Raw genomic sequence first — 25818 nt, 5'->3', positions numbered from 1 at the left:
TCAAAATCTTCGTAATTGATATGACACAGAATTTGACTCTCTCTAAAGTCTTCCAAGTTCCAACTTCGTTTGCGAGTTTTATTTTCAAGATTTTGGAAAATAAAGTTTGTGTTCACAAACAAAGAGCTTTAAAGAGCTTTAAACGGTGCAAGTATTGGCTTAAAAATTAAAATACTATTGTTGTCCTTCAAATTATCAACAATTTAAAAAAAAAATTAGCTCTCTACGACCCACGGGAGCCGAGAAATTAATTTTTAAAAAAAGTTCCAAATGACCAACGAAAAACATGAGACAAATCCTCTTAGTCTAAGAGCCAGGAGCAGATTTCTTGCGTGAGAGGTAACCGATTCATATGAATGTCAGAGGTAGCGTGGGTAATGGTGATGACGAATACCTTAGTCTGCCTGCATTTATTTGGGTCGTTGTCGAGAAAAAGCGCATCAAAAGTACCATTTTTCTGAAAATCGATTTAGTGAGGGTAACCACTTAAAATTTATTGATAACCAACGCCACACACTCACTGATAACAAATATACCAATGGCAGACATTTTAAGTGTGGCCAAACCCCCGGCAGACTGTCCCGAAAATGCGTTTTTTTTTTGCGTTTTTAGACTTTGGGGTAACCACCTAAAATTAGTCGCATCCTGTAGCGGTGGACTCCCTGATAACAAAAATACCCATGGCAGACATTTTGAGTGTGGCCAAACCCCCGGCAGACGGTCTTGAAAATGCAGTTTTTCTGAAAATTGATTTATTTAGGGTAACCACTTGAAATTAGTCGCATCCTGTAGCGGTGGACTCCCTGATAACAAAAACACCCATGGCAGACATTTTAAGTGTGGCCAAACCCCCGGCAGACGGTCTTGAAAATGCAGTTTTTCTGAAAATTGATTTATTTAGGGTAACCACCTAAAATTAGTCGCATCCTGTAGCGGTGGACTCCCTGATAACAAAAATACCCATGGCAGACATTTTGAGTGTGGCCAAACCCCCGGCAGACGGTCTTGAAAATGCAGTTTTTCTGAAAATTGATTTATTTAGGGTAACCACTTAAAATTAGTCGCATCCTGTAGCGGTGGACTCCCTGATAACAAAAATACCCATGGCAGACATTTTGAGTGTGGCCAAACCCTCGGCAGACGGTTTTGAAAATGCAGTTTTTCTGAAAATTTATTTATTTTACTTTTTCACATAACTCGCGTATTATTGGACCTAGCAGAAAAAATTGTATAGCAATCTTAAAGATAATTGAATTTCCTACAGAATATGTTAAATAAGTTTTTTCGATTAAACCTTCGGTTTAAGAGTTAGGGTGGTTTTTTTGAAGCAAGTCAAAGGGTGATTTTCTTATTTTCGTCATATCTCTTTTATTTGAGCTTTTTTAAAAATTAATTTGGAGTAAAAGTTGTAGATCTTTTTATTACCTTCATTTATTACATTAACGGTTTTTCGATTTTACAGACCGTTTTCGATCTGTAGGAAAAAAACTTCAAAAAGTTTGCAATTTTTTATATAGCTTTTTCCTATATAAAAAATTGCAATCTTTTTGCCCCTCCCCGCCTAAAACTATACAATTTTTTTCTTGCCTGAGTGTAACCTACACGCCTAGGTTTTTTGTTACATCTATTGCAAATTACCCTGTACTATGTAGAACCTTTTTCCTATATAAAAAATTGCAAACTTTTTGAAGTTTTTTTCCTACAGATCGAAAACGGTCTGTAAAATCGAAAAACCGTTAATGTAATAAATGAAGGTAATAAAAAGATCTACAACTTTTACTCCAAATTAATTTTTAAAAAAGCTCAAATAAAAGAGATATGACGAAAATAAGAAAATCACCCTTTGACTTGCTTCAAAAAAACCACCCTAACTCTTAAACCGAAGGTTTAATCGAAAAAACTTATTTAACATATTCTGTAGGAAATTCAATTATCTTTAAGATTGCTATACAATTTTTTCTGCTAGGTCCAATAATACGCGAGTTATGTGAAAAAGTAAAATAAATAAATTTTCAGAAAAACTGCATTTTCAAAACCGTCTGCCGAGGGTTTGGCCACACTCAAAATGTCTGCCATGGGTATTTTTGTTATCAGGGAGTCCACCGCTACAGGATGCGACTAATTTTAAGTGGTTACCCTAAATAAATCAATTTTCAGAAAAACTGCATTTTCAAGACCGTCTGCCGGGGGTTTGGCCACACTCAAAATGTCTGCCATGGGTATTTTTGTTATCAGGGAGTCCACCGCTACAGGATGCGACTAATTTTAGGTGGTTACCCTAAATAAATCAATTTTCAGAAAAACTGCATTTTCAAGACCGTCTGCCGGGGGTTTGGCCACACTTAAAATGTCTGCCATGGGTGTTTTTGTTATCAGGGAGTCCACCGCTACAGGATGCGACTAATTTTAGGTGGTTACCCTAAATAAATCAATTTTCAGAAAAACTGCATTTTCAAGACCGTCTGCCGGGGGTTTGGCCACACTTAAAATGTCTGCCATGGGTGTTTTTGTTATCAGGGAGTCCACCGCTACAGGATGCGACTAATTTCAAGTGGTTACCCTAAATAAATCAATTTTCAGAAAAACTGCATTTTCAAGACCGTCTGCCGGGGGTTTGGCCACACTTAAAATGTCTGCCATGGGTGTTTTTGTTATCAGGGAGTCCCCCGCTACAGGATGGGATTAATTTTAGGTGGTTACCCCAAAGTCTAAAAACGCAAAAAAAAACGCATTTTCGGGACAGTCTGCCGGGGGTTTGGCCACACTTAAAATGTCTGCCATTGGTATATTTGTTATCAGTGAGTGTGTGGCGTTGGTTATCAATAAATTTTAAGTGGTTACCCTCACTAAATCGATTTTCAGAAAAATGGTACTTTTGATGCGCTTTTTCTCGACAACGGCCCAAATAAATGCAGGCAGACTAAGGTATTCGTCATCACCATTACCCACGCTACCTCTGACATTCATATGAATCGGTTACCTCTCACGCAAGAAATCTGCTCCCGGCTCTCGGTCTATCTTGTAACAAGAAACAATGAAAACAAGAACAACCCCTCTCACTGAGAACTATTATTCGACTTAAGCCTGAACTACATCAAAACACAAAGTCAAAAAAGTACAAAAAAGTAAAAAAGCTCAAAATATAAAAATCACATGTATATTTACCTGACATCTATTGGAAAAAAAATAACTAAAAAAGCTCTTTTGTTTTTGAAGTTTTAAATTTCAAATAAAATTTTTTTTTTAAAGTAAACAAGGGAAGTTCGACCTGGATGAAGTTCGACTTTGAGGGAATCGACTACCTATGTATAATTGAAAAAAAAACTACACCCATTAAAATGGTGAGGGAACCAAAAATGAAATGCTTTTTTTTTTAATATAGAATTTATTTAAAATTATTTGACATTGTATACAAATGTTCATATTTCAAAATGCACCAATCCCAATTTTGCAGGCGTTGACAGCTTTTGAAAATGCGACGAAAACTATCCTAACAAACACTGAGTCATTTGTTGCAAAATGTTGCAAGTCTGAAGTATTTTCGCTTTTTATCCCAGAGCGGCGGATTTCTCTTTGAATGATGGTTATCAGAAACTCATCCTCAGCTTCTGCAAAATAGATTTTTTTTTACGTGAAGAATTAAAAAAAAAACTTCAATTTAACAGACCATTCGATTCCAAAATCCAAGTCTTTTATGATCCATTCTTTAAACGCACAGAAGCAACAAAATAAATGAGTTTCTTCAATTTAAATTGAACCATTACAAAATCTTTGAATGTCCCATAATGTATTTAGGTATACAAATATTCTAAAACATTTAATAATGTTATTTCTTGCTTACGGCATTGTTTTCCAGACGTTTTTATAAATTTAGCTGATAATTTTTTGATATTATTTTGAAATGACATTTATTTGTCAAAAGAGCTTTTCTTCGCAAAATGACAGGAACTATGTGATCGCAGAGCTACCTTACGGAAAGGATATACAAAATTGTTTGAGTGTATTTGTTTTTGAAACTTTGTGAAAATTGAAAGCTTGGTCTTGTTCAAGCTTTTTGAATCGAATACTTTTTTAAAATGAAAGGGAGATATACAAACAAGCTACTAGGGGGAAGAAGAAAAAACATCTTGTTTACTTTTTTGTACTTTTTTGACTTTGTGTTTTGATGTAGTTCAGGCTTATGAACAAGGGATATTTTTTTTTATTTTCTTACGGATTAATACTTTTTTAAAATTATAATTACTCGGCTCCCGTGGGTCGTAGAGAGCTAATTTTTTTTTTAAATTGTTGATAATTTGAAGGACAACAATAGTATTTTAATTTGTTACCCAATACTTGCACCGTTTACAAAATAATAAGGCAAGAGTTCGCTAAACAAAAAAACGAATTTGACTTAATATTACTTATTTTTTATTTGTTTCAACAAAAATAATGTGCCTTTAATCGATAGAAAATGTTGTGACAAACAATTAATAGCTTTATTTTTTGTTGTAGGACATCCTGAAGCCGAGTTATTATTTTAGTATTTTTGGGTGTTTTCGCACCGGTTTTGCATGCATTCATTTATCAATTACTCGGCCATCTTTGGTGATAAAGGGCTGATTTTTTCTTTAAAATGCAGGACATGGATAGGGCTACAAAATAAATTAGAAAAATGTTAACCATAATATAAACTTTTTTCGAAATAAAAACGAAAATGTGTTTTTTAACTATTAGAATTTGACTTCAACTGGCTGCCATTTTGTAGTAACTCACTCAAATACAATGAAATTACATACAACAATAGAAAATATTATAAGGAAGAGAATCTATGTTTATTTTTTGGTCTACGACAAAGTGGAGCAAGGATATTAGCTTAAAAGTAAAATATCCCAAAAATTACATTTTTGTGAATAACTCCGCTAAAAAGAATGATCAGGTATTAAGAAATTGGGGTTAAGCCTTTCAAGTGTACCCCTATCGATCCATGAAATAAAAACTGACAGTGCCTCTGTGCGCAAGGCCCTTTTTTCCGACGCTTTGACTGGAGTATAACCCCGTGTAAAATTTTTGACACTATTGGGGTGGAAAAAGGAACTTGATCCTGAACAATAATTTAAAAAAAAAGGGATAACTGCATTTCTTAGCTGTTATAAAATGAGTTGCAAGATCAAATCGTTTAATTTATTTTGTGGGAATAGAATTTTTCTAGATTTCTAGAATATAAACTTGAACGGTCACTGGGGCGTATGTGGAATATTTTATTTATGCAAACATTTTAAGAGTTAATAAAAATATTTCGATAGGTAATAAAATTATCTAGATTTAAGGTTTTCAAATTTAAACGTATTTTAAATTTACATTCATTTGAATTGCGCAAAAATGTTGGCTAGAAAAAGTGTGTGGAATTGATTTTCCCATCCAGAGGTCTTCCAATATAATTCGTATTTAACGGTTTTCTTGATTAAAATACATAAATAATAATAAGAATCAAAACTTATTTTACGTTATTCAAACATTGTTATCCCAAAATGAACCTAGTGATTTGAACTATGTACACACAGTATTGAATGAACTATTAAGTTTGAACAATCTCTATAATACATATTTTTATACCATAATCTTACCTTTAAGTTTCTCTACAATTAAGGGATGGAACTCCTTAGCTGTTGCATTGTTTGGTTCATACTGTAAAACTAAAAAGAAAAAAAATTACATTATGTATGTATTTGCATAAGAACTTATACAAAAATAAATAAAACTAACCATTTGAATTTTTTTCCCATTAATCTTACATTGTTTTTTTTTTTTTTTTTAATAAAACGTACAATTTAGTTCGTATAATAAAAAAAGCTTTAACGTGTCTTTTGTTATACATTATAATATCAAAATAGAATGTGTGCAATGCATACATATTTATTTGAAAAGAGACTAGAATAATAAAGCACTTTACTGGTCTTTTCGGTAAGAGAAATGTAAAAGCCTAGAATTTATAAGATTCATAATGCATAAATTGACAATAAAATGAGAAAAAAATGTCTTTAGAAATCATTAAAACTAAAAGAACTATAAATCCATTGTTTAAAATATGCATCTGGTTTTTTGAAAGAGCTTTCTTAAAAATCATTTGCTTGGCACTTGCTCTTGTCCTTCAAATATAAACGTTAAAACTTAACAGTCAATATACAATGGACTGTCAACAATGTAAGATTTTTGTATATTTTTTCATTTAGATGTTTAAAAAGTAATATGCTTAGGTATATTTAAAAATAAAAATGTACATATGACTATTAAAAATGAGAAAAATTTGTCTTAAAAGTGAAAAAAGTAGTTACATTGTTACAAAAGTGAAAATTTCAAACTTTTAATTTTGAATTTTGTTTGTGATTATGCTTCCGCCTAACAAAAATAATGCAGGAAGCTTAAATATTGGTTTACAAAAGAATTTCTATTCTCTTTTATGAACAAACTGCACTAGCAAAAAAAAAAAATATTTTTTAAAATTACTTTTGCATAATTTAGTTAAGGCTTTACGTTTGTATACTTACTTAATTTACAGTATTTTAAGGCTTTTTTATAGTCTTTCAACATTACAGCGGAAAGGAACTGAAAAAAAAGGTAAACATACAATCAAATTAAATATTATTATACGAGTACAGGTAGAATAGAAGGTACAAAAATTTAAAAATAATAAAAAAAAATATTTTTTTAATGAAACTTGGCAAAAATTTGGCTTTGAAAAAAGAATCAAGATTTATTTATGTCAGCAATTAGAGCTTACATTATACTCATATAGAATTTTAAAATATAGCTTAATAATTTAGTATAAGTTAAAAAATAATAAGCATTTACAAGGATGCTTTAATTAGTTGAAAAGTATAAAGCTAACACATTTTTAAATGTGTTTCTAGTCGTATGAAAGTTTAAACCTATAAGATTTGAGACATTATTGATTTCCCTTACACTTCGAGTTCTAGGCTCATTAGATGTATAATTTTCACATTAAAGTCACGTATAGTGACTTAAATGTGTAGGGATCATTTAAGTCAGAAGTACTTCTATTAAAAAAACCAAGCATGGAGTTTACATTGTTCACCATAAATTCAATGTGGCTGACAAGTGACAAAGGTAAGTTTGGAGTCAAAAATAACTCCCAGATCTTTCTTCATCAAAACTCTATCAGGAGAATGATCATCAATGCAAAATGCAATAATTGCAAACAATTGGTAGCTAAAGGCGGGTAAATGAAACACATATTGGCACTTAGGAATGTTTAAACATAAGTGATTAGTTTTGCACCAATCAGAAAGGCTGTCGATATGTTCTTGGAGAAACAAAGAATCTGATGGATTTCTTATACATTTAAAGATTTAAAGAGTCTATGACAAAAATTTGGGTGGAAGGGAGTTTTTTCACAAGAGGAGGGAGATGGTGTTTCCGTTTTTAGATATTGTAACGAAGCCTCACACTTTCCTTTCCACCGCAAACCATTTTAATTAAAGCTGTATGGAAACCAACCATCCCGGACTATAAACCCGAAACCAAAAAAATAGAACGTCCCGGACTATGCCATCAACAGCAACAAAAAGAAATCAATTTAATTAAAACTATTTGGCAACCGCCCATCCCAGACTATAAAACTGATATCGAAACAACTGAACGTCCCGGACTATGCCATCAATAGCAACAACACAAACACGACAACATACATTTTGTTTTATACTCAAAAATATTATTATTATTAATTTAACATCAATTTTACCGTTTAATTTTATATAGTTCACACTTGCTTTGTGTAAAAATATTAGTAAGTAGAAGTAAAAAATTCCGAATAAATGAGAGATCTTTTGAATCTACTTTGAGTAGATGATTTCTCCCTCAATACTCCTATTTAAGCCATAATAGATATACCGTATTGTTGTAAATTTTTGAATTTTGGCAAATTTTCGTTTTGAAGTTAGTTTCCGAGTCCCCCTTCTCACTTTGAGTTAAGGGCGTTACTTCCGACCATTAGGTATAATTCCCGTCTCTATCCGAAGCCACCATCTCATTTGGAGTTTGGTCATAATTCCCAAAGCCACCATCTCACTCTGAGTTTGGTCATAATAGCATATTTTGGTCACCGTAGGATTTATTTCTTTTATCTCCGTCCGAGATCCCCTGCTCTCTTTGAGTATTGGGCATTATTTTTAAGTAGTATATAAGTTTTATTTAAAATTGTTATTTAAAGAAAGTAGAGAACAATAAAGAACGATTCTATAGTGAAAATAAAGAGTTTGAGTTTTTGGTTTCTTCTATAGAATAAAGAGACTTATAAAACGATGTTGGGGAAAGATTTTTTTTCTTTTCAAGGAGGGAATAAATTCTGTAATACATTTTAAAAAAACAATGATTTTTAAAGAACTTTAGTGTATAGATGCTGCGAATAAAATTTCAGTTCAAATTTTTTATGTTTCCTTTTCTAGAAGAAAACGCCATTTCATCAAAAAAAAAAAAAAAAAAAAACTTGACTCCTAGCCTAATATAACATCACTGAATTAACATTGGTTATGGAGTGCCAGTTTTAAAACTTATTTTTAGAAATATAATTTTCTAATTATGTCTTACCCAGAAAATAACCCTTTCACGGAAAGGCCCATTTTAATTTTGGCTTTGATAACAAATTGAACGTTTAAACTGAAATTCTTGGACGTACTACACCAATCCAACGGCGTATACAAGAACTCAAAACTTAAACAAGAAATTGTTGTGTTCTACTTAATTCTTTTGAGTACGATGATTTTCAAAATGTCGAAGTTTTAGAACAAGAACGAAAATGAAAAGTCAAAAAATTTGTTGGTATTCAACCGAATATTTTTGCCATATCTGGGGATGTGGTCATATTTTTAGCGAACGCTATGCTGGATTAGGATTATTTTAATTCGTTTTATAATATAAGGCATTGATAGGCTACAAGTTAAGCTGTGCTGTAGAGCTTTGTATGGATTTAAAATCCAAATAATTTTTTTAATTTTGACTAAACCGAGAATAGATAAGAATATAGGCAACCTCTTCTAAAGGCAAATTAAATATTTAAGCAAGCTTAAATCACTTAAAATAATCTCGAAAATCGATTTAAGAAAAACTAATAAATATAACTGAATATGTTTTATATTTTAAACCGCTGATAAACACCTGAAAGCTGATTAAATCAGAGCCGAATATTATGAAATCCTTCGTAAGTGATCTAAAGCATTTCTTTAATTAGTAATGCCGTTTGAAATTTCGAAAAAATATCTAAACTATACTCTGTCCGATAAATATTGGCAGTACAGGCCTTATGGGAGAGCTTTTTCAAAAACAATGGGACCTAACGATTGCTAAAAAGCAATTTACGAAAAATATGCCCCTGAAACACACAAGAACACCACAGACGTGCCATGGCATTGTTGTTGTTATTTCTTTATTAAGCGAAGTACACCCTCCTATGACCGATCTGCCTCACGATCTGTGGCAGAATGAAGCTCAATCATAAAAGCTGTTTATTAAAAGTATTCACAATACATAAGAGTTACCATTGGTAAACTTCTTTCATAAACTACTCCTTTTTCTATTATTTTTCTGAAAGAGCTTTCAGGATTAATGCTTTTTTCAAGCTTTTTGAATGAAAAAAAGCATATGTGTTGTCGTGGTGTTGGTGGCTATTTGATTTTTCTTATGTAGTAAAACAGTTAATGTCAACATTTTAACATGCATTTTAAGATTTCAACAGGCAAAATTTTGTACCCATACGTGGGGTCGGCCTGCGTCTTAAATGAGTGAATTTTTTATTTGTTATTTTGGTGTTAAACGAAAAATTTTTTTTTTTTTTTCGTTTTTGTGAAATTTTACTGGCAAAATGGTAACGCTGGTACCTTTTCGAAACATTTTTTGTTGATAATACGGCATCGCTAAGTGAGCTTTTTTATGTGATAGACATATCCAGAAGGCGTGAAGCAAAGTGAGATGCAAATGCCCTACCTTCCCTGTACTGCCAATTTTTATCGGACAGAGTATAGCATAATTTTGTTTAATATTTTCTGTTACGCCAAAAATATTTTTTTGTCCTTACTATTTTGACAGAGGTACTTGAATCCTGTATCGTCTTAAAAGAAAAAAAAAATCAAAATTAAAAAAAAAAATGTATTTTCAAAGGCAATTTTTTTTTTTGCAAAACCTTGCGATTCGTTTGCCTGAGGTTAGGAAGACAATTAATTCGAAAGTTATCAGTGTTATTAAATTAAAAAGATTTTATTTAAACTTGTAAAATAATTCTGGACTATCGGAAAACAATGCAGAGTTGTTTAAAGGCAAATTATTCAATCGGAGTACTTGTACATTACACTGTATTTTAAGGACAGGATGGTCTTAATTGGTGAAGATTTAAGGCTAAACAAATCACACAACGTTTTTGTTTGGTTATTCTTAGAACTCTTCGGAACTGTTCGATTCGAAATGCAAAACAAAACTTACCAAAACTTTTGTAAAAAAAATTTTGGCATGACCCCCCCAAGAAGAAAACCTGTATACGCCCCTGCCAATCATTTGCTTTTTTGGATTTATTACAGAATTTACTCCATATCTTTGAAAACAAAAACACAAATTTAATAAGAATCTAAAAGCTGGATTGGTAAATTTATTAAATGAACTCTATCAATGTTCTCCAACGGTTTTGGTTTTTCGTCGCCAAAGTAAGAAATGATGAACTAGTGGATAAGCTTTCATTTTAGAAATACAATATTTATTTCTGTGTTGGTTCTACATCTAGGTGCTAGGTCTCACACAAACTTTGATTTCACCCTTTGCAATTTACGATGTGATAACGGGATCGGGTCAAAATTCTGGCTTCAAAATTCTGCTTTTCAAAATTCTGCTTTTTTAAAGAAAATTCTGTTTTTCAAAATTCTGCTTTTTTTCTATTCTGCTTTTCAAAATTCTGCTTTTTAAAATTCTGCTTTTCAAAATTCTGCCAGCATTATACTTAAACAAAAAAATTCTGCCAATTCTGTTTTTTTTTTTTATAGCATATGCGCTGACTAAAGAAAAAAACACCTCATTAATGTAATTCAACATTGGCACTTTCCAAAATTTTTTTGTTTAAGTGTCGCAAATATTTTTAAAATGCATAGACTGAATTTCTTTCAAATAAAATCTATAACTTATTGGAAACGATGTTGTTTCATACAAGATATTCCTTTTCTTATTCAAATTTTTGAATATTCATCTTTATTTGACAAATTAAAAAATTTTGAATTATTTTCGGAAATGTTTAGTATTCAAAACCTTTTCTTAATATTTTCAAATTTATTCATTTATAAAACAAAAATTAATATACATTGAAAGAATGCAAATTATGTAGGTAAGTAATCAAATAAACAGAAAATTTTTGAAGAAGATTATTTTACAGAATTTTGCAAAAAATTAAAAAAGGGTTTGGAAAATGTTAAAAAGCGCGCGCTTTTGAACATTTTCCAAACCCTTTTTTAATTTTTTGCAGAATTTTGAAAAACAGAATTATGAAAAGCAGAATTTTGAAAAACAGAATTTTGAAAAACAGAATATTGAAAAGCAGAATTTTGAAAGCAGAATTTTGTAAAGCAGAATTTTGAAAGCAGAATTTTGACAAAAGAATTTTGACCCCGGCAGAATTTTGACCCCAACCCTGTGATAACACTGCCGTGTCATTGAATCCTTATCTAAGGACTAACTCTTAATATGACCAAAAGCTTATTCATTAAAACTTGGATTTAAATCTACCTTCCGCTTAATCTGATAACTTTGAAGGTTCTAGATTTATCCTTAGAAGAGGTGTTTTCTACACTGAGGGCTAAAATAAAACGTTGAGTTTAAAAAATTTAAAAAAAAAATTTAAAAAAAATTGAAAATAATTAAAAATAAGGATTTACCTCTGCCAAAAACTCAGTTGGGGCCGACATACTCTCATCTGCATCCGTATACTCCGATAGACTCTGACTAAGATCTTCATTAGAAGTCGATGTCGGTAGGGAGCTATTTATGCTTAAGTTTGTTCCTTGATGTGTTTTCCCAGCAAAAAGCCCATTTCCATTAGATTCATCCAAAAACAAGGACTAAAAATACCAAAATATTGTGTTATACAGGAAAATATTTAAAATTTGTTCAAAAAAAATTCTTACGTTTGACATTTTGAATTTTAATATTTCGGACTTTCACATCAGGCTTGTTAATGTTTGTGAATACAACTGTATCGCGTGGGAAAAGCAGATTGTCTGAAAGAAAATGCAAGAAAACAACTTACCATTAGCAAAGTATAGTTAAAAAAAAACAATGTTCCTATAGCTACTTGCTTTGTATTTGTTTTATTTTTGTTATTACAATATTCAAGGTTGAAGACATTTTAAACCCAATGCATACCCAATCCCCTACCCTCCACTATACACAACACACAAAAGCCTTTTGCTTTTGGTAAGACATAATAGAGTTTCCATAGTGAAGCACATAAATTAAACCATTCCACTTCAACAAAATGCCATACTGCACTCTTCCGTCTAGCCAGCAATCAACAATTCACTTCCAGCTAAAAAAAGAGGGGTGCATAGCGATAGCACATCCACAAAACGAAACGAACGAATTAAACAAAAAAAAAAAAAATATATTCATTTTCTACGAATAGGAGAGAGCACTACCCCATACTCCTTTTATTTATATATGCTGATGATGCCGTCCTTAGATAGCGTGGCCTTTAACAACCTGCACTTTTCATTAATGTGTACAGGGACGTATTCTATATATAAATAAGGTGAGATTGTTGTGCAAGGCCAATCTTAATGTGTTTTTTTGCTTTGATAAAGAATAGGTATAGCATTTGGAATTTTGGTTTGTTCTTACTTAGAAGTTCTGCATTTAGAAACCTTCAAAATGACATGTATTGAATCTAATAACATTTAATGCTAAACTAATATTTGTGTTCTATAAATTGCTTTTTTCAATACCAATCAGAACCAATTCAGGGTTTCAATTAGAGCCTACGATTTTGTTCGTGTATTTAATTACACGTGTACCCGATACACGTGTACACGTGTATCTAAAAAACGTTTACACGTGTATCTTATTTACACGTGTATTTATTAAATACACGTGTATTTATATTTACACGTGTAAATACGAAACAAAATGATTTTTTTGCTTTTTGGGGGTAAAATAAAAGTTTTTAAAACTAAACAACTGAAGATTATTGTGCAAATAAATAGTTCGAATTGGAAAAATAGTATTTGAACTTTTTGAAGACCTTATAAATAATTTATTAAAAAATTAAAAATAATGATGTGCCTTTTCATTAAAAAAAAACTAATAAATTTTTCCAAGATATATTTGCATATTGCCTACTGTGTCTTTCTCAGAAGAAAGTGTACCAACTGTTACATGTTTTTTTTTTTTTTTTTGTTAATCACCGTTTATTTGAAGATCATATGGTTTACTAAGTTCATAGTGAAAGTGTAAAAGGTGTTTTATAAATAAAGCGACAAATTCAATCAAAATAAATTTTAAAATAAAACTAAAATATGAAGCCAAGGAGTTGGGTATGGCAATATGCCCACCGAGAAGGGACAAATGCCTACTGTGACTTATGTAGTTCACAACAAAACAACCGTTTTTCTTGTCCCGGTGGAACAACCGGAGCCCTTGGACGGCATTTAAAGGGACTCCATGGAGTCAATTTAATTATTTTATATGTTTTGTTGCTTGGTAATCTAATCTAATCTGCTTTATTTTTTTACTTTTTAGTCGTATAATATTGGAAAGAAGATGATAATTTGCTTGGGTGGTATGAGCTCCCAAAGCCCCTCTCTTGTAATTTACCTACAAAAGCTTTTGCGATATTTAGAATGATATAAAATAGATTTGGGGTGTTTCAACCCCCTAATGCCCCTCCCCTGAGTTCGGACCCCAAAATATTGCGTTGCAATCCAAACTTCATATGTGTACCTTTCAGTTCGATACGATAATGGGAATCGGGTCAAAATTTTTTTCCAAGATTTATATGGCTAGGGTTGAATAAGAATTTCCAATTAAATTTTCCGTGTAATTTCAATGTGTAAATCTAGCCAATAACCGCAAAAACCTGAACAATATCCTTTTCATTCAATATAATACATATTTTAGGAAATCGCCACCAAATCTACCTGTTCGAACGCTATTTACACGTGTAAATATAAATACACGTGTAAATATAAATACACGTGTATTTACAAATACACGTGCTTCGGCACGAATTATTTAAATACACGTGTAGCACGTGTACCTTAATACACGTGCAATAGTAGGCTCTAGTTTCAATCATGAAAAATAATATCATAGAACGATTTAAAGTTTCAAGGAAAGAAACCCGAGTTTTAGAAATCCCATTGATAGATCTGAGAGAAGGAATTACTACGTTACTCAGACGTCAGACCTATTACTTAGTAAAAAACTAGATTAAGCTAAGAAATTGATGAGAATCTAAGCAGAAACATCAAATACTTCCTTATTCCGTGTGCCTAACAAAATACTTGCAACACACGATATTGCCAAAACCACTCTCAGTCCATTAATGGCCAATTTGGAAAAAACTCAACAGTTGATAAATTGGTCAAAGTTGATAAATTGGTATAGGGGAAGTGGGGACAAGACCGCCTATGCAGTCAAGACGGTTTTTGTACTATTTTGTATGAAAAAAATATTAAATTGGCAGGACTTTTAATATAAAATAAATGGCTTCTGGTAAGATCGATTATGTCTGTAAGTATGAGCAGGTTTGGTTGAAATCCCGAAAAGTTATAGTAAATTTTGTGATTTTTCATTAAATCGTCATGTTTTGTGTGAAAAGAAATTTGTACTTTTTTAAATGAAATATTTAAAAGTCTTAACACCTTCTTTTTTTGTAATAAAAGTTGGAAACCGATGAAAATAAAGCATACGTATGTGATTATTGCAAAAATATTCCAAATTTTAAGATAGAAACAGAAGTTGATAGGGCGGTCTTGCCCCCATGTTAAATATTTAATATTTAATGGAAATATTTAATGGAAATTTTAAATTACATTTAAAAAATATATTCTTGAATATATTTTTAAATGTAATTTAAAATTTTTTAAATATTTATATTTATAAATGTTTAATAGCAAAATAAAAAATTATTATTAAGTTTTTATTTATAATTTTACAATGAATATTCATATGTTTTATATATATATATACTAATTATTGTTATTTAAATTATTTTTATAAATAAAAAAATTTATTTTTTTATTTTTTTTTATCTATAAAAATAATTTGTTTTTAATGAATTGCCTGACAAAAGGATTACTTTGATAGAGTAAATCATATAATTAATATTATATTCATTATTTTATATTTAATGGAATTAAACTTTATTTAATTTAAAACATGTTTTTTATTAGTTTTTAAGACCGTTAAACATTAAAGGGGTGGTCTTGCCCCCACTTCCCCTATATGATTACCTACAGTAAAATTTTGCAACCAAAATCATCGTCTGAGGCAATAAGCAAGGACATGCAAGAAATCACAAACCATAACAAGGTATAGTGCAAATCTGCTAATTACATTTATAAAAATTTTACAGGAGGCTGAAAAAACTGCACAGAATTAGTTGTTGTCAATACATAATTTGAGTCTTATTTTTTGCATATTAACGAATTTAAATGAGTTTATATTTTTTAAATTATTTAAATGTTTATGAATTAGCAACTTATCTTATGTTAAAAAAAAAAAATATATTGAAGGACATCTAAGTCCCTAAAAGGTTTCCCTCAACAATACAATTTTTGAATGTTAAATTTGTAATTTATTGCAAAGTTTTGAAAAAAAAAAGACAGAATGGTAGAGTTTTTTTTTTCAAAATTCCGGGTATCAAGTATATCAATTTTTCCAAAAACACTTCAAACATTTTGTAGATAGCAATATAACATTCTGGCTTTTTAAAAATGTAAATGTAAAATAAAATTTTAGGTTGTAGGTATTACCGTTGTATTCATTCTTTTTTAATGTTTGACAAAATTACTTCTACCACTTAACCGATAGAAAATTTTGGCTCATTTCAGTATATATTTTTTCCTTAACAACCTATATAATCTTTTAATATGTAATATCACTTTATGAAATTAAAACATAATAATTAAAATAAATTTTTCTGTTCCCAAAAATCTAAATTTTGTATATTATACTTATTTCTATCAACAAACAAAAAAAAACAAAACCGACTTTTCCTGATCGAAACATAGATTTGTTTTATTTTCTCATAGATTCTATAGTCAGATCTGGACGCAACGGAATAGAACCACAGTCTATTATTATGAGGCAACAAACATAAAAAAATACAGACGAATTTCCTTCTTTTTGGAAGTCGGTTAAAAACAACACGGCAACAGCGGCAAGTTTTAAATCCAAAGTTATAGTATATTACAAAATTTGAAAAAAAGAACCTTCAAAATCTGAACCGGAAATCAATTTATTTTTTTCAACCGGAAGTTGAAATTTTTTTGTTTTACTTTATTGAACAAAATAGTTTACTGCACACATAGTACATGAGTGTTTTATTTGCGTTTTATAACAAGTGTTGTTTTTTCGTGTTGTTATTTCACTAAAAGATTATTTAGGATGCAAAAGTACCTCCACAATTGAATCGGTTATATTGAAAAGGAGATATGTAATTCCATTTTATAATTTTCCACTTGAAAAATAAAAAACACAAAAAAATACTGAAAAGTGCACAAGGATCCTCTGAGATTTTGGCTATCCACGACATCATATCAATGGTCAGCAAATGATCTTCAGAAGTTAAATGGTTTTTCATAGTTTGTTCTGCGAAAAAAATGTTCCTTAACCAACAAAAAATGTGTACTAAAAAAATGTTCCACATACACCACAGTGTCCGATTAAATTTAAACTCTTTTATTAATTATGCCGCCGCAACAAAAAAAAAAAACTCATACAATTTGACTTTGTTGCTTGTTTTATGCTCTTTAAAATGATTAACCCTCTGTAGGCACACCTCTTTTTTGTGACGTGATAGGCACACGGATGCGAATTTGGTTTATACTTTTTTCATGTCGCTAGAACTTTTTTCGGTCTCAATATTTTATAGAGAAAAATATGTGAAATTGATGTAGAATTTTCCGAGGAATTCGAATATTGCATTCACAATTTCAAAAAAATATATTTTCACCCTTAAAAGATATTTTTTTGTGACCACTTTTTTGAAAAATCGTATTTTTTTTTTATTTTTGTCCTACCAAATTCGCACCCGTGTGCCGACAGAGGGTTAATGAAATAAAATGTTTTTAAATCATTAAGCATTTTTTCGAAACATTATTTCAAAATCCACTCCTGTTCTGCATACAAAATGTATATCATGTGGGAAAAACAACTACTGGCTTTTTTTTTCTTGTGTACCTATACATTTTAAACTAGTAGGTACCACGTAATCGATATGAATTTTATGTCTTAAGGTACATACATATATACAAATATACTCCTTGTACCGTCGTTGTCGATTTGATTTTAAACAAAGGCCACTTGCTGTAAAATACAGTACTTTTTGTCCAGTAATCATTTATTATTTAAAAACAGGAAAAGATTGTTGCATGCAATCCTATAAGTACAAGTTTTGCAGACAGTAAATCAACTTGGATGATGTTGGCAGGATAATAATACTCGTATACTGCTATTAAGGATAAAAAAAAAGTTTTTTGTTTTTTTGGTTTAAATTTGAGTTTATTGAACTTGATGGCACAACAAAACCATATTGCAACCATCAAGTGTCATAAATTCTTTGATTGACGTTAAGTTTTTTTAAGAGAAGAGTATATTTGGCACCAAAAATTTTCTTCTGGAAAAAAGAACATTGAAGTGGCACAGCCAGAAGCACCAGCAGCAAAGTTGAAGTGAATTTATTATGTCGGTCGTCAGTTTCAAAGTGCTGTGTCGTTGTCGTGCCAGAGATGCGGTATGCGGTTTATGAGAGAATGCACTCGCCTAGATATCTCTGCTAGCAATGGAAACACACAAAAAAATGTCAATTTTAATGATTTTGATTCCGAGAATTGAGATTATAATTTTTTGTACTCTTCATCTTCTTCTTGATGTTTGTGGTTCTGGTTAGCTCGAGAACTATCATCTCTTAGATGATTATAAAGTGATAATCGTCATTTGGATTTTAATGGAGGCAAAAATGGGCGTCTTGTTGTGCTCTTTGATGTTAAAAAATGGCGCCCAACGGCTAAAAGACTTTTTTTTTTAATTTGCGGAAACAGCTGCATAACCACATTCCATTAGCTTGGAATGTCCTCGCACTTCATGTTTTTTAAAGAGGAATAATATTTATCAACTATTTGTCAGATGGTTAAGGACGTTTGTTGCCGTTTAAATCTCATTCAACCCACGTTTTTTATTTATTTATTCTTTGTAGATTTATCAAGGCTTGATAGTCGTTGTTGCATCAAATATTCATACTTTCTTCTCATTTAGTCTTTGCGGTGTGACACGTGTGTTGTACTCCCTCTTGTCTCTTTAAAAACGGAAATTGCTTCATAAAAAACAATTCAATATTTATTTATGTAAACAAACAGGGGCCATCAAAGCAAAAAAAAAAGCTATCGTTCAGTAAACTTATTTGTCATGAAAAAAAAAAAACACAACTTTCTATAGTCAAGCATCGTTTAACATATTCTGATGGTATAAAAGTCCTATAGTCTCTCCTACACACAACAAAATACCCTCAATTGCTATAAGAATAATAGAGGTATTCCCGTCTGGGAATTTCAACAACAATAACGAATAATTTCATTAAAAATACATTTATTATGCCGTTTTTTGTTGGCATCGTTATCGTTAAGTTTCATAAAACATTTTTTAAAGTTATGATATGAGTTACGAGTGATTGCTGTTGTCAAAATTTGTGCTTGAGGAAGATTATGATGAGTTACTTGTATGTGGTGGAATGAAGGAATGTTGTAAAATATCAATTACCTACACAAAAAACATACATTTCATTTTGTATGTAGCCTTATAAGTTTCTGATATAACAAATCTAATTTAAGTATACGTTCATATAAGAGATTGTTATGGGAATAGAGATTATACCTGGACCAAAAAGGGAGGTACAGGTACATCGTACAGCGTACATGTCCTGCAAATTCTAAATAAAAACGGACACGTGTCATAATTACGTCATAATCCTGGACGTTTTTATGACACATGTCCGTTTTTGTATTTTTGAAATATTCATTATTATGAACTTGATGCATATTGAATTTTGCAAAGCAGAGAATTCTCTTTATTGAGATAATTCAATTCAATATTGTTGATAGGCAACAAATTTTTCGTATTAAAACGTATCAAAGATCAAAGTTCTAATTTGAAACACGAATTTGAAACACTGGAATGCGGGAAACTCAACTGCGTAATACGTATTTTAGCGTTACAAAACCGTGCAATATGAACAATAAACCAAATTTTTGCATTAACACAAATAAGGGCAAAAAATACTTTACTGTTTTCAGATTTGTTTTAGACTACACTTAGGAGCAAAAAAATGGAATCAAACTTTGCGTTCTGTAAAAACGATAATTGGGAGGATGCAATTGACACACATGAATGTTAATTGCACCATTAAAAAGCTTAAAACAAAAGCTTTAAATCAATGGTAGGAACTTAAAAACCGGTTCACTTTATAAAGATCCAATCAACATAAAAGAAAAGTAAAAAAAAACTGAAATTGAAACAGAGAGTATCTGAAAAATTTACCATTTTAAAAAAATGAAGTGCAATTTATTGACAGATAACGTCAATAGTAACGTAAGGAAAAAAAGACTGAAATTGAAACAGAGAGTATCCAGAAAATTTAACATTAAAAAAAAAATGAAGTGCAATTTATTGACAGATAGCGATGATACTATGGTACGCATTTTTATGTTTTTACCAACAATTCAAAGTAAAAAATTCAAGCTTTTAGATGAGACCATGAGACTTGAAGAAACATTATTTTAACCCTCTGTAGGCACACCACTTTTGTGACGTGAAAGGCACACGGGTGCGAATTTGGTTTATACTTTTTCATGTCGCTAAAACTTTTTTCGGTCACAATATTTTATAGAGAATCAAGTATGAAATTGATGTAGAATATTCCGAGGAATTCAAATATTCTATTCACAATTCCGAAAAAAAATATTTTCACCCTTATAAAGAGACTTTTTTGTGACCACTTTTTTGAAAAATCGTAATTTTTTTATTTTTGTCCTGCCAAATTCGCACCCGTTTGCCGACAGAGGGTTAACCATTGCATTTTTTGTTTTTAATAAAAATAATTTATTTGATTCCGTTTTTTTGCTCCTAAGTGTATAAAAAATATGAAACTGTGTTTTATTATTGGTACAGTTTGTAGTTTGTTTTTAATTTTATTTGTTATAGAAATTTTAGTGTTGTTCGATACTTTAAAATGTATGAGGTTTTATACAACAAATCTTTTCTAATACAAGAACAAAACAATCACAAATGAAAAAGTTTTAAAAATCAGCCCTACAACCAATGTTGTCATTGTGATCAAGAAATGATTGTGGATTCCATCACCAAATTGGAAAAATTACAACACCTGTTTACAATTTTTTTTATTGAATCCACAAGCATTTCTTAATAAAATTGAAAATTTTAGTTGTTAGGTTGATTTCGTTGCAATTGCTACAAAAATTTGTTGGATAATTTGTCAATAAGATCTTCCAAAAGCTTTTTTTTAGTCGAGTAACTATTAAAGAAGATTTGCCATATAAAATCGAATAATACTATCAACTCTCTTGGGACAAATAGAACGATTTGCGGCTCACATTTTTTTATATTAAAAAAAAAGTTGGTATTATATTTCTTCTTGTATGAACTAAAAGCCCTTAAAAGTTATATTAAATAAAAAATAAAACAAACAAAAAAATAGTTTTGGAAGAAGTGCAAAATTTAAAAAAAAAGTTATTGCAAACAAATCTATTTTGTTTGTCACTTGGGAAAACTTGAATAAAATATTTGGTTCTGTTATTCAACATAATTTTAATTTAAAATGCAGTGTGCAAAAATGTCTAACAATTAATTACTTCATTTAAATCCATTTTGTTACAAAACTGAAAACTAGTTACCTACGATAAGATTACTTGAAGAATGTCAACCAGTAATTAAGTAATATTTTTACACTTAGATCTACAACAGTATAGGATGTTTTAGTGAGCATATATTAAAGCATAGAGAAAAGTGATTAGAATGACTCAATTTGCAAAGCATTTCATTTCATATTATTATTATATTAAAATCTACGTTTTCAATTTGCAGGTGTGCCACCCGTGATAAACAGTTGACCCCCGTGAAAACATGTATACAAATCTGTTATTATAAGAACTTCATAAAAAAATTGTGTATCTATAGTGAATCTCTGTATACGCACCTTGTAAAAAAATTAGCTTAATGGCACGAAGTATAGCTCAAGAAGTTTTTAATGGGAGAAGGACACAATTCCGAAAATTCATAATCCCGAAAACCCAAATTCGCAAAAATCTGAAAACACAAAATCCCGAAAGTAAAATAAAAAAGTAAAAAAGACTTTAACAAAACTTCAAATAAATAAAGTATAAAATAACAAAAGCAGTCAAGAAGGTGGTTTTATGTTTATCGTTATTATAATATAAATATATGTATGTTTTATTGTATTCCCTCAAAAAGTTTATTTGTGGATGTTCATTGAATTGAATTCAACGATATTTTCCCACCTAATGCAATTACAGCTCAACCCATCTTCTTCTTCTTCTTCCTCTTTCTTCTTCCTTCTTCTTATTCTTCCTTCTTCTTCTTCTTTTTCTCGTACTTCCTTTTTTTTTCTTCTCTTTCTCCTATTTTCTTATTTTTTTTCTCTTTCTTTTTCATCTCTTTCTTTTTCTTCTTCTTCTTTTATTCGGTTTGTTTGTAGCGGCAAGCCTAACGATTTTGTATTGTTCAATTTCTGAGGCCAATTGATTAATGATGTGTTTGCATTAATTTTATTGCAATCACAGCACAAAATTAAGTACATATGTATATACATTGTTTCCAACAAATTTTAAATCTAGCTTTGGAGCGTAAACTTGAACGGTCACTGTGGTGTATACGTAATATTTTGTTCTCAAACTAAATGGTTATTTTAAAAGTTCAGGTGAGTAAACATTAAAACAAGTTGAAATTTTACAACCTTTATGCTTAGATATGAAATTTATATGTTGTTGAGTTTTTCTTCACCTATTTCTTCACAAATTGAAGTGAACATAATAAAATAATTTGGTGTAATAAATCAATTATAAATCATTGATATGATTTATAACTGATTTGTATTGAATAACAACTTTAATTGGTTTCATCTAAGAAAATCATTAAAAGTGATAACTTTGTGGTTTAAGTTTCACTTAACTTATTAATATTTGATCCTCGCTCAGAAGTTCGTTTCCTTCAAGGTACTGCTGCTAGTGACATTGTCATAGATTATAGCTTAAAATTCTTCCTATTATTGGGTTAAAGAGTTAACTTCATATTTTCTTTACTTTTATGTATATATTACTTTTATTTATACATACTTGCCGAACTCTTTTAGGATTATCGGTTTTTCGACAATTAATGTTCAAAAACTACACAATAACCCTCATGAAGATATCTTGTCAGTTTTGAAATTTTTCCGAAGGATTAAAAATCCCATGGAGTTGTGGAACAGCCTTTAGATCTTTTTAAAAAAATCGATTAGCAGAATAGGGCTGCATATAAAACTTAAATGTCTGTCAACTTAAACGGTTACGGTGGAGTATACGCACTACTTCCATCCTTAAATAGTTCTTCAAATACTGAAAGATATTAAATCTTGTTGATCATTCTCAGATCCTCAAAAGTGAATTGGAAAGGGGGTAAGCAAGATGTTTAGTTCTTGAAGTTAATCGGAAAATGTTAGTACCTACCTGATTTAATTAAAAAAATAACTTTCGAAAAACCGATTTTTTTAAATTGTAAATCGAAAAGACTTTCATTATTTTCACTTTTGACTTTAGATATTGCTCTTTTAAGAAAGAAAAATATCTATCTCATGGCTTGAAAATTATTGGAAAAATAAACGAAACATAAATAAATTAAAGTTTTTACCAAAAAGTAATTTAATTTAAAATATTAAACAATTTTTATTTGAATAATTTTATTTATTTATTATTTCATGATAAACCTATACACATTAAGGCCCAATTTATTCACTCTCCATTATTTTTAAAGGCTCAATTAAAAATTATAAAACTGTCAAATCGCATACAAATTTTAAAATTTCCCTTTTTTAATGGCGACTTTAAATTTAATGGAGTGTGAATAAATTGGACCTAAGACATATTGTCTTATAACTTAGGTAAGGGCTACAATTAAACATTTTAAGAAAGCTAGGATTTGACAATTTTGTTACTTAAATACATACATTCAAAAGAAAAATAAAAATTATACAAACAAAATTAAAACAAGAAAGAAAAAAAAAGAAAAAAGAGAAAGAGAGGAAAAAAAAAACTAGAAATTTGTTATTAGTAATTTGATAATTAATAAATTATTGTGAAAAGTGAAAACTTTCGATACGATTTGAAACTTAAAAAAAAAAAACTCAAAAGCAACTTGCTGCCTTTGTACTGAAGCTCTATTTTCACAAAAGGATTTTTTACAAATAAAAATGCTGCTCCGAAAAACTCAAAAGATTCCAGTTTGTACCTATTCATTTTTTCTAAATTCTATACATTTTTTATCTTTTTTACCTTGAAATGTGTATTTATACACATATGAAGTATAAACGAGTATGTTTAAAAAAAAAGTATACAATAGATAAATTTTCACCGGAACCTTCATTTCCCTTATAAGTTTTAGGTAAATCCACCGCATAAAAAAAAAAAGGATTTTGAAAAAAAAACCCTTTGATAACTATCTCAAGCACCTATGTACCTAACTACCTATATTTTTTGTATGACTAAAAAATTCCCACTATACTTTTTAAACGTTTTTTGTATAGTATAAAAACCACCATCAAACAACATAAGCCCAAGGTTTAAGTTTTTTTATTTATAATATCAATGGTCAATTCATGTTTGGCTGGCATGTGTGGCAAGAAAAACAAAAAACTAAAAGCCTTATAAAACTCTGCTGTCAAAGCAAATATTTTTTTTTTATTTGTTTGTTTATATATGCGTGTTAGGCAACTCAAGGCTACTACTATGAATATTGCACTCTCTCTTAGCTTTTTTTCTATCAATATAAGTATACATGTGCAATATTACTCTTCCTCCTCTATTGAAAAATTGTACAAAAAAACTGTCACACACCGGCTAGAGTATACATAGCTCCCTTAAATATATTTTAAATTCTACTTGATGTGGCATTGCGAAATAAGAAAATACCAAATAATTCACCTTAATCCAATGCATATATCTACACAAACCTGTCAGATATTATTATTTTTGCTTTTTTGCTATAGAAAAGTTTGAGCATTGCGCCAAACACCCAGAGAAGGTAAAAATAATTACAAAAACAATCTTTTGTACCTTTTACGTTTTTAAATAAGGATTTTTTAGGTGTAGGTATAACACACGTTTTAAAATGAATACTTAAAAAACAACCATATCCCTATAGGGTATACCTTCCTTTTTACCCTACACACAAAAAAAAAAACAAATACCCTGAATTTGCTAATTTGCCATTGATTTTTCAAGTGCTCATTAGGAAACGAGGTTTTTATTTTTGTAGTCTTTGTTAAAAGATAGGTTATAGGTCCATAGTATCTTGACATTTTTCTAAAGGATTTCCAAAGAACCCTTCAATATTTTTTTGTATTTTTTTTTTTTTTGCATAGTACAAAAAAAAAGGATTCTATAAAAATGTATCCATTCACTGTCATAATAGAGGTTTTTTTCCTTGACCCACAACTTCAGAATCAGATGCGTTATTCTTCCTGCAGAAGAAGTAGATTCTATAAAAAGTTGTTTTGTTTATAAGAGATTCTTCTATAAGAAAAGAAATAAAACCGTCATAAAAAAATGTGTCAATTTTTCCACATTTTTTCATAACACCACACTTTTCTAAGCACCATCACCGCATCCACTTGTCACTACAAACTAGCGGTCGACTCTTATAAACAAAAAAGACTTGAATAACAAAAAAAAAAAAAAAAAAAATTGTAGTAGATAATCTTCATAGCCTACTGCCATAGTATGGTGACACAATGATGTGAGATGTCCTTAAAGTGGTCGCAGGCAAAGGAAGCGTCGAGGAAAACGCACGGCTTGGCGGTAGCCTTATATAGTTAGGTGGGAGGCTTTTTATATGTTTATATATTTGTTCTTTTCTTTTTCTTAACAAAACAAACTCATTCATAGAGAGTTCTCCTTCCGTATAGAGAGGTAATTAAAATTATTGCTGCATCACTTGTTTTCTCAACCATAAAACATTCATGATGCATTCCAAAGATCAAGGACACAATATTTTTGCTATCTCTTTATTTTATACAAAATGTTTCCTTTTTTTTTGATGTTGGTTTTGGTTTTTTTTTTTTTTTTAGAAAAGTTCGGTGCCATTGACAAACTATGACGACAAGTATAATGTCGTCCTATTATGCCAATTATCCTGGCAGCCATTAAGGAATATGTCTATTATAGCACCGCACACATAATAATGTCCTGTATTGTGTTTTTTGTGTGTTATGTTATGTTTGCCATAAGGTGACCACAATTTATGGTATATACCTATTCCATCTTATATGAAGAGAAGGCGTAGATATTA

General features: G+C 30.2%; 1 protein-coding gene and 1 long non-coding RNA gene across 2 annotated transcripts in view; one reads left to right on the top strand and one right to left on the bottom strand.

The window, feature by feature from the left end:
* The window catches only part of LOC129913219 (uncharacterized), a 28559-nt gene that overhangs the window by 2323 nt on the left and 418 nt on the right, over window positions 1-25818 (bottom strand). Inside the window, exons 2-5 of the mRNA XM_055991779.1 lie at window positions 12153-12245; window positions 11904-12086; window positions 6528-6585; window positions 5607-5675 (exon numbers count right to left, since the gene is read on the bottom strand). Of these exons, the coding sequence (XP_055847754.1) occupies window positions 5607-5675; window positions 6528-6585; window positions 11904-12086; window positions 12153-12161 (319 nt within the window). The 5' untranslated portion in view covers window positions 12162-12245. The remainder of the gene's footprint in view (window positions 1-5606; window positions 5676-6527; window positions 6586-11903; window positions 12087-12152; window positions 12246-25818) is intronic.
* On the top strand, window positions 3102-3902 carry LOC129913220 (uncharacterized). Its single transcript, XR_008772008.1, has 2 exons — window positions 3102-3341; window positions 3455-3902. It is a non-coding gene; the product is annotated as an uncharacterized LOC129913220 (long non-coding RNA).

Source organism: Episyrphus balteatus, chromosome 3, assembly GCF_945859705.1.
Source record: "Episyrphus balteatus chromosome 3, idEpiBalt1.1, whole genome shotgun sequence".
NCBI classification, from domain to species: Eukaryota; Metazoa; Arthropoda; class Insecta; order Diptera; family Syrphidae; genus Episyrphus; species Episyrphus balteatus.
Note: the sequence above shows the minus strand (reverse complement) of the source record. Positions and strands in the feature narration are given on the sequence as shown.